Source organism: Lotus japonicus, chromosome 1, assembly GCF_012489685.1.
Source record: "Lotus japonicus ecotype B-129 chromosome 1, LjGifu_v1.2".
NCBI classification, from domain to species: domain Eukaryota; kingdom Viridiplantae; phylum Streptophyta; class Magnoliopsida; order Fabales; family Fabaceae; genus Lotus; species Lotus japonicus.
The window spans coordinates 76,887,161-76,896,924 of record NC_080041.1 but is presented as its reverse complement, the minus strand read 5'-3'; the positions used below and the strand labels follow the sequence as shown (position 1 = coordinate 76,896,924).

Genomic DNA, 9,764 nt, shown 5'->3' with positions numbered 1-9,764 from the left:
CACTCGTTTGAACCAAAATCCCCAAATCTCCAGAAACAAACAAACTAGGGCTCTCAACGATTTCGCCGGAAGAAACACAAATCACCGATCGTTGGCCGTCACACCCACCGTCTCCCCCCTCCGCCGCCGCGAACATCAGCCCCACCGTCGCAGCGAGCATTACCCTCACGCTAGTCCACTCAGCGGGGGAGGGTAGTGTCGAGAAGAAAGAAGAATCAGCCAGCATCACCGTCTTCCCCCCTCCGTCGTAGCAATCTTCACCCTCTGTCTGAGATTGAAGAGAAGCGGAAGACATTACGAACCCACCGTCTTCTGTAACTGTAAGTTCTCTCTTCCTTCCTCCTACTCTAATCAATGTATCTGTTCGGTTCGGGTTCGGGTGGGTCGAGGGATTGATTTCATACTTGATTGTATGTACAATTGTAGCTGAGAAATCAAATCTCATAGGGAATTATAGAATCTGCATTTTGATAACACTATGAGATTTTATAGGAAGGAATTCATGTGCACTCAATTTTGTAGTTTTCGTCGTCACATTTGTCCGATTTGGTTCTGCTTCTGTGCAATGTTATGTTCCTTCTATAATAATAATTTATTTATTTTTGACATTTTCCTTCCTTGCATAATTTTCAGCACTAGCAATTTCAGTTCAGAAGCATCTCAAGTTTGAATATCATCCCTCTACCAGCTGCGCCTATTGGATTGTGAGTTTCAACTTCAAATCCTCCCACTACTCATTGCTTTTTTCCAGTTTAATTCTTGCAAGCATTTCTTATAAAATCATATTTCATGCTTGCAGATGACATTTTGGCCCCATATCTCTATTTCGCATTCGTAGTTTATTTTTTGATATAACCTGTCCTGTCAATTCAATTGCTATAGGCAGCATTCTAACTTATGGCGATATTTCTTGATGCATTTTCACTTTGCTTAAAATTTTGATGAAGTATGACAAAATGAGATAATTGGGTTGATATTTGGAAACTTTGGTCGCTATGTGTTGTTATTTTCAATTTGAATAAGATATCAGCCATGGTCATCACGAAATGTTGGGCCCTGTTTCCTTTTTAAATTCTTGCATAATTTTGACCTATAGTAATATATTTACTATGTTTGTCGTTAATTAAATGCATACTTTTGACTTCATGTCTCTATTTTCTCCATGACCAGGATCATTACCTTGCCCTTTACTACATCATGGATCCATGTAGTGATTATCCTCATGCTGGTCCTTTGGTTGAGTTTGATGCAGTAGTTCATCGTAGTCAAACTGAGGAGGATACATTATCATTGCCGAAAGAGTCATTGTGTTCTCAAACACAAGAGCAGGAGATTAGTAAAGGCATGTCTTTTGAATCATTAGATGCTGTGAAATCATTCTATCGTGATTATGGTGTTAGAAAGGGGTTTGGATTCATGGTAAGAAACTCCAGAAAAGGACCTGATGGTAAAATAAACTACATCATACTTGCATGTTCAAGAGAAGGTAGTTATGTCTCACCAATCCCCACCGAGTTGAAGACCAATTCAACAATAAAGAACAATTGTCCTGCTAAGATATCAGCAAAGTTGAGTAAAGATGATGGAAGATGGTACATATACACAGTTGATCTTGACCATTGTCATGAGCTTAGCCCTGGGAAAGCAAGATTGTTTCATGCAAGGAGAAACATAAGTCCACCTATGAAAAGAACACTTGAGACAACTGATGAAGCTGGTGTAAGGGTGAACAAGAGTTTTCGTTCTCTTGTTCAAGGTTCAGGAGGATATGAAAACTTGGCTTTTGGTGAACAAGATGTCCACGACTTTGTGGGACAACAAAGGCGTGCTCTTGGGAAGGAAGGAGATGGAAAGGCATTGATAGCTTATTTTGCTCAAATGCAGCAAAAGAATAGTGACTTCTATTATGAAATTGACTTGGATGACAACTTTCATGTCAAAAATATATTCTGGGCTGATGCAAGGAGCAGGGCAATGTGTGAGTACTTCGGAGATGTGGTCTCCTTTGACACAACATACCTGGTCAATAAATATGACATGCCTCTTGCCCTGTTTGTGGGTGTCAATCATCATGGCCAATCAATTCTGTTGGGGTGTGGATTGCTATCTGTCGAAGACACCGACTCGTTTGTATGGTTGTTTGAGACATGGATGCGTTGTATGTATGGAAAGGCTCCTCAAGGCATTGTCACAGATCAGTGTATGGCCATGGAAAATGCAATACATTTGGTCTTCCCAAATGCTCGGCATAGGTGGTGCTTATGGCATATAATGAAAAAAATTCCTGAGAAATTCAAAGGTTATGGTCAATACAAGGAAATGAAGAATGACATGGAAGTTGTTGTGTATGATTCATTGGATGAGATTGAATTTGATAGCACATGGAACACATTCATCGACAAATATGGGTTGAGGGATAATGAATGGCTAACGAACCTATACTTGGAGCGATCAAGATGGGTCCCATGTTTGGTAAGGAAGTATTTTTGGGCAGGAATATCAACCACGCAAAGAAGTGAAAGTATGAATGTTTTTTTTGATGGATATGTAAACTCCAAAACATCAATACAACAGTTTGTCTTGCAATACGGTAATGCCATTCGGGACATGGCTGAAAAGGAGTGTAAGGCTGATTTTCAGTCATTTAACACAAAAGTCCCTTGCGCAACAAATTCTGACATTGAGAGGCAATTCCAACAGCAATACACTCATAAAAAGTTTAATGAGGTTCAAGCTGAATTTCGAGGAAAAATGAACTGTTGTGTGATTGGCATGTGTGAGGATGGTTCAATATGCCGCTATGAAGTCATGGAAGAGATGTGTATTGCGGGGCATACAAAGGAAGTCAATTTCCACGTTATCTTCAATCGTGACACTCATGATCTTAGTTGCACTTGTTTATTGTTTGAATTTAAAGGGATAATGTGCAGACATTCATTTATTATATTTGCAAAGGAAAGGGTGAAACAAATTCCCTCCAAGTATATTTTAGATAGATGGAGTAAAAATTTACGAAGGAACCACACTAGTGTCAAGTGTAGTTATGACTTGAAACATATGCAGCCACAAGTGGAAAGGTTTGATCAATTGTGCAAGGTTTTCCACAAGGTTGCTGAGATTGCATCTGTGTCTCCTCAAGCCACTGAGTTGCTAGCTGAAATTGTGCATGGTGCTGAAGAGAAGGTGAAGACAGCAGCTACTTCTAGCCAAAATCCGGGTCCACATACTAATGATATGTAAATTTTCGGGCATTTCCATTAACCATTTGAATGGTGTTGTCTGGATTCGAGACCTTTGGACAACTGTGAGATGCTTATTCACCTCAACAAGCTACTTCAGTTCACATTTGGAAATTCTCCTTTTTGGACCATACATCCTGTTTACTGCAGGTTTGACCTTTTTGGTGCTGTCTCTTCCATTAGTTCTAAGTAGCAGGCATTATAATACCATAAAATACTGCTAACAGTTTTCTCAAATTATCCGGAGCATTTTCAAAACAAACTCTTAATAGCTGTGAGTGATTGTTGGGAAACAACTAAACAGTAATTCAGTTCAATTTAGTGGATATCTTTTTACATTTTGGACAATCATATCCTGTCTAATTACAGGTGTTGGACTTGGAGACATGCTAAAAGAAATTCAGTTTAATTATAGATGTTAACTTTTGTAACTACAGAAACACTTGAAATTTAATAAAAGCTATTTCTTTTCACTGTTTCAGTAATGTTGTGATTAAAGTGATGACAATCTTGGCTCCTCTTTATGCCCTAAATACTGATGCCATAGACACAGGTTTGTCTTTTGTTACTATTTGCCCTCTTTCTTGCATTCTGTTATCCTGCTTCGCTCAGAGATTCTTGTGCACAAATTCAAGTGGTACACAAATAGCTTTATCTCTTACCAGTGAATTTCCTTTGTGATGATTCAGACTCAAAGCTCCAACGTATGTATTGAAGATAACTACATATAAAGTGGAGATGATCTTGTAGCCATCAAGAGTGGTTGGGAATGGGATCAGTATGGGATCACCAACTTCATAGTGCTACTATAAGGTGAAATTAAGTTTTCAGCACCCTTTTTATTTTTTGGTTAACAGTTTTCGACACCCTTATTATATAGACTTTGGAATCCCAAAATCGTAGTTTTATATTCCAAAATCTCATGGTTGATAATACTGGTTCAAAACTAGATGGAGATGGGGTTAAGAATTACAGAGAGAAACATGTTCTTAAAAAACTTGTATATACATAGTACAGTATAAGAACATGTTTTCTTATGATTAGAAGAGAATGTCATTTTTTAAATTAAAAAAGTGACATGATTTAAGTATTTCTTAGTGTAGCTTACCTATTTCTTTTATTCCAGTTCCAGACAATACAATATATAACCATCAGTGTTTCGCTTAGCTTTTTCATCACATACGTTCATGTGTTAGCTTGTTTTGGCGTTGATGAAAATGCAAAAGCTGATTTCACATATCACAAATAAAGAAGCCAGAATTTGACATATTGAGTTCAAAGTGAATTGGAGAAGTAAAATTATGTTACGTTAAGTTCAATGTGAATACATGTTGGATTGATGGAAACCAAATAGAGATGTTTAGAACATTTTTTTTTTGGTTATTGATGTTGAGAACATTTGATCAAAAAGGAAGAGAAATATAAAATAAAATAAAAAGAAATGGTGTGAAAAAGTGGCCGCTTTGAAATTAAAAGAAATGTAACCATATCACGATAAAACTGATAATTATCAGTCGTGGTTATTATCAATGGTGTAGTAGTGGCTGCGATGGGTTTGCACACCTTCTAAGTTTAAACATGACAATCTTATTGGCCACATGACAACTACGTACTCCATAATTAGAAATCTTCGATAGAAACATGGCCTAAAAATTGGCAGGTTCCTTTTTTTCAACGTTACCATTTAAAACAACAGAGCTAGATGAATCAATATTGGACAATGTTTCTTTAAAGCAATGCACTTGATACATCACCCTATTGCAAAGCCAGTAGTGAACTCCAAGAATGTAATAACTTGCATTTTTAGCAACCCCAAAATACTATTTACCTCAGGACCTTACTTATATAACCACACATGTTCACATATTACAATATGTCAGAGAGGAGTAATATGAATCCGGAACACAAGTAGCAAGCTAAGCACATTGACTAATCACAAAATCAAGATGAAGATGAAATCTCACTCTTCCAATTTCTTCACGTTCTTCCTTGTAGCCTTTACCATCATACATGTTTGCTTAGCAGATTGTGACAATCTACAGGACAGTTGCATTGCAGATTCACCCGGAAACCAATTCATCAATGGCCTCCCCTGCAAGAATCCAACTAACACAAGTGCTCATAATTTCAAATCCACAGAATTAAGCAAATCTGGTTCCAGAGACAAATTTGGCGCATCAATCAACATTGTAACTGCTTCCAATTTCCCTGGCCTTAACACTCTTGGCCTCTCAATTGGCAGAATTGACATTCAAGTGGATGGGATTGTGAACCTCCACAACCATCCAAGAGCTACTGAGATGATCTTTGTGAAGGAAGGTGTGGTTGCCGCGGCGTTTCTCGATACTCAGAACAAGCTCTTCCAGAAGCTTCTTAAGGCAGGGGATGTGTTTGTGGTCCCCAAGGGGTTGTTCCATTTTCTCCTGAACCGTGGTGTGGAGGTTGCTACTGTCGTGTCTGTGTTCAATGGCCAGAATCCTGGGTTTGAAACTCTCATGGGAACAACACCTTCTGATGATACCACGTTGGAATCAGTTGAGAAGGTGAAGAGGAAGCTCATTGCAGTTTCTGATTTAGAACTTCATGGTGTTAATGATTCAACTTTGGCAATGTTGGAGATCATTTATAGTTAGCCAGGACTGTGTCATAAATCATGGGGTTTCAAAGTAGAGTGCTACTCGTTACACTGTATTATTATTCATACAAAGGGTTCATAACTTCCTATATTAGTTGTGTGATCTTGTGGGTAATATACAATTGTATTACATGTTATGTTTTGATCAGTTTATTATTATTATTTTTAAATTATCAGAATGATTTCTCACATTCAGAAATTAATTATGGAAATGTTTTGTTCTCACACCAATTACACTTCCATCTTTTGAGATAGATATGAGTAGAAGAAAGGGAAATGATAAGTTATGTGATGAGAAGCGAAGAAATGTAAGAAAAGAAAGTGTTTGGAAATAGTACTCCTACTAATACTACAAATCATCCAAAAGAGATGTAATCTTAAATAAAAATTTAATTCATTTGATACTTTGGAAGTTGAAAAACCATTTAATTCTTGCTCCATTTAGTAAGTAGAAGGATTTATAGGTTGATGAAGTAGGAGGATATAACATTACTCGTGTGGAAATGAAGAGAAAGAGAGATGTGAATATAAAGGTCACTACTCCTGTTTAGAATGGAGAAAGTCAGTGTTTTCAAGCTAATACTACCATTTTTTATTTTTTTCAAATTCAAATGTAGTGGATTGGAGAATAGAGAAATGTTGTCCAGTCCTTTATTGTGACATATCCTATTTTCAAATTCGGAAATGTTTGGTCAACATCTAAAAATTGTAGGCACCTAGAGTGAAATAAGGTGTGAGAAATAAGTGATAGATGTGAATCATGTGATATATGATTAGATGTGATGATAAAAGAGAAATGGAGAAAAAATTGAGATATATGAAAGGTGTGTGTTGGTTGGTTTATGAATTACAATTGTTTCAAATTCCTGTATAACCTGAATCTCAGAGTGGAATTGGGTAGATTGACATCAAAAACAGGGTGCGTTTAATGGGCACCACTTGAGTAGGTGGTGTATCCATACACCACAAAAGTTAACCACAGGATATAATATTAAAAAAATTAACGGTAGAGATCAAAACTAGATAGGTGATTTAAATTACATTCATATCCTTTAATAATAATAAAATGGAAAAGATATGTCCAAACTCCTAGTGGCGGCCAGAAGCAGAGGGTTGCCATTGTTGGTGCTCTAGCAAAAGCTTGCAAAGTTCTATTTTTGGATGAGCTAACCACATTCTTAGACGAAACTGATCAGGTTGGGGTTATCAAAGTTGTTAGGAACACTTTGGACACCTCTGCATATGTCATAGCATTATGGGTCACCCATCGTTTGGAAGAACTAGAATATGCATAAGGAGTTTCATTGAAGCCAGACAATCCGCTTACATTACCCAAAATAATTCCTAAACAAGTCTCCAGAAATTGCTTCCCATTAGTTTTCAAATTTGTCCTCAATCAGTCTAAGAAAATGACTCAGAGGGAAGAACCCAGATTAGATTTCATAGTGGTGCTATCCATGCTGAGTTCTTCGAAAGTGATAGATTAAATTTCATGTGCGACACCAACCAGACAATGGTTTCAAACACAGTGAAGAGAAAGAAGAAAGAAAAGGCATGAGGAGAGAAAAGAAAAGAAAATGCATACATAAGAAGTAAACCCAAAGTAGTAAAACATAGCACCAGTGGATCAGGAAACAGCTCATCAGTAAACCCAAAGTTCTCATCTTTGTTTCCACTTCTCTTCTGTGTTCGGGTGAACCAATCTTTAACTTGCTAACCCCAAAGAAAAGTATTTGATAATTTTTCAATAGTTATCCTAACGTGACCGGTGTTGTAGATATTCAATTGCAACAAAGGATAAACATAAATTAACGGAAGGTACATGTTGGAGGAAGGGGAAGGCGGTGAGGTAGGATGACTGCTGTGTTACTCCAGGGCCAGCTGCTCCAGCTATAACTGCTGTGTTACTCTTGGAAGACTATGCCCTGCAAGGATCCAAGGGAGCACCACAGAGGCCTGAATTATTTGCATAACTGTCCGCTGAAGCTACACCGCTTCTAAATGTCGGAATTTGCCCTGTCAAAAAATTATTGGAAACAGAAAATGACTTAAGCCGCGAAAGCTGAGTTAATTCTTTAGGAATTTGACAAGTGAGTTGGTTTTTGTCAAGTCTGATGGTATTCAGATAGGTGCAGTTTGCAAGATACACAGGGATTGGCCCAGTGAAGCCATTTGAAGATAGATCAAGGGATGTCACAAAGGTGAGAAGGATAGATATATCTTTTGGAATGGTTTTAGAGAGCTTGTTATTTGACAAATCCAATCCTGTTAAGCTTGAGCAATTTCGAATGCCACGAGGGAACTGGCCCTTGAGTGCCATGTTGGACAGTTTGAGATTCAAGACCCTGTTCTCATGAGGATGCCAACATTCAACCCCAGTAAACTTGCAGATAAACCCTTCTGTCTTGTGGTCGAAATTCCAGGATTGCAAATAATTGTAAGGGTCTTCAAGTGAAGCCTTCACACTTTTCAAGCAGGAGATATCACTTTCAGTCCCATATGTCACACCACATGCAATCAGCAGAAAGAATGCAACAATAACACAAGGCCACACTGGCTGGCGGCGCTCATTATTGGCCACAAGTTTGAAGGTGAGAAGCGGTGAGAGCAATGGAGGCTGATTGGGTGGGGGCGAAGATGAGATTTGGTGCGACAGCGGGTGGGAGCGGTGGTGCAAAACTAGGGTTGGAAGGTAGAAGACAGGGACAACCTAGTAATTTCGCTCATAAATTTGATGGAGGACAGGTACACCACCTAATTAGGTGGTGTCCATTAAACGCACCCTCAAAAACATTGGAGTAATAATTGATGTAAAAAGTTGGACATCTGAGTCGTTGTAGTATAGTGGTAAGTATTTCCGCCTGTCACGCGGACGACCCGGGTTCGATCCCCGGCAACGGCGTCTTTTTTTAATTTTCATTTCTCTTTTTTTTTTGTTAAATCACGATTCCTTAACATTGTTCCAATAACTCGGTAATATCACGGCCTATTAACGAGAGCCCATTCTTTTGCGTGGGCTTATATCACGGCCCATTTTAAAACGAGTGATGAGATTGGAAATACTTACATATTTGCTGTGTTTTATTTAATCCATTTATTTGCTATCTTATATTTATCGACCAAAAAAAATAATGCTATTTTTTTATTTACTAAAACAGTAAATATTAAATATTTTCAAAATATAATATGGTGTTTTTTTTTTAATGGAACATGGTGTTAGATATATATTTGAAAAATAACTTTTTAATGGCACTGAATGTTCAAGTGGCAATGACGTTATTATTTTTTGGAAAAAAAAAATTATTTTTACAAACAAAACATTTAAGAGTTCGATTAAAGTATTTTACAGACCACATACCAAACGAGCCCATAATTCATGCTCCCTTCTTGTATTATCTTTGTTTATTTTTCTACAGTGACCGAAAGTTACGTCATGTATTAAGATTTTTATTAGTTTAATATAATTTTTAATGATAATATTATCATTAATATAATTAAATACAAAAAAATATTATAAAAAAATGATATATTATAATATAATAATTTAAACAATTATTTATAATAATAAAATTATAAAATATAATATTTTTCATGTTAATGGTCAACTTAACTATTAACTAACATGCGTTACAAAATTAATACTTTTGCACACCTCCAAAAGTCTTCTCTATAAATAAGAATATCAAAAGAATAGAACATCGAAATAAGGGTAAAAATGGTGAAACCACAGCTTATGGCAGGTGTGGATTTCATCAGTAATCTTCATGATTCTCTTCTGATTGCTATCATTTCTCTCCTTCCGAGCACCGAAGCTGCGAGAACAAGTGTTCTTTCCAAGCGATGGAAAACGATGTGGAAGGACTGTCCCCACATCAGCTTGGATCAAAGAC

General features: G+C 37.1%; 2 protein-coding genes and 1 non-coding gene across 3 annotated transcripts; all 3 read left to right on the top strand.

Moving 5' to 3' along the window:
• On the top strand, positions 1-5,419 carry LOC130712983 (protein FAR-RED IMPAIRED RESPONSE 1-like). The gene is made up of 6 exons (XM_057562793.1): positions 1-320; positions 634-704; positions 1,171-3,389; positions 3,722-3,792; positions 3,929-4,052; positions 5,282-5,419. Exon 3 carries the CDS (start codon positions 1,198-1,200, stop codon positions 3,238-3,240), a length of 2,043 nt encoding a protein of 680 aa, XP_057418776.1. The 5' UTR covers positions 1-320; positions 634-704; positions 1,171-1,197; the 3' UTR covers positions 3,241-3,389; positions 3,722-3,792; positions 3,929-4,052; positions 5,282-5,419.
• LOC130712998 (germin-like protein subfamily 3 member 4) lies at positions 4,075-5,989 on the top strand. The gene has a single exon (XM_057562808.1). It carries the CDS (start codon positions 5,186-5,188, stop codon positions 5,870-5,872), a length of 687 nt encoding a protein of 228 aa, XP_057418791.1. The 5' UTR covers positions 4,075-5,185; the 3' UTR covers positions 5,873-5,989.
• A 2,715-nt stretch (positions 5,990-8,704) lies between these two features.
• TRNAD-GUC (transfer RNA aspartic acid (anticodon GUC)) lies at positions 8,705-8,776 on the top strand. Its single transcript has one exon. It is a non-coding gene; the product is annotated as a tRNA-Asp (tRNA).
• The last annotated feature ends 988 nt before the right edge of the window (positions 8,777-9,764 follow it).

Coding starts and splice junctions, on each gene's coding strand:
- LOC130712983 (XM_057562793.1), top strand. CDS start 1,198: ATGGATCCATGTAGTGATTATCCTCATGCTGGTCCTTTGGTTGAGTTT.
- LOC130712998 (XM_057562808.1), top strand. CDS start 5,186: ATGAAGATGAAATCTCACTCTTCCAATTTCTTCACGTTCTTCCTTGTA.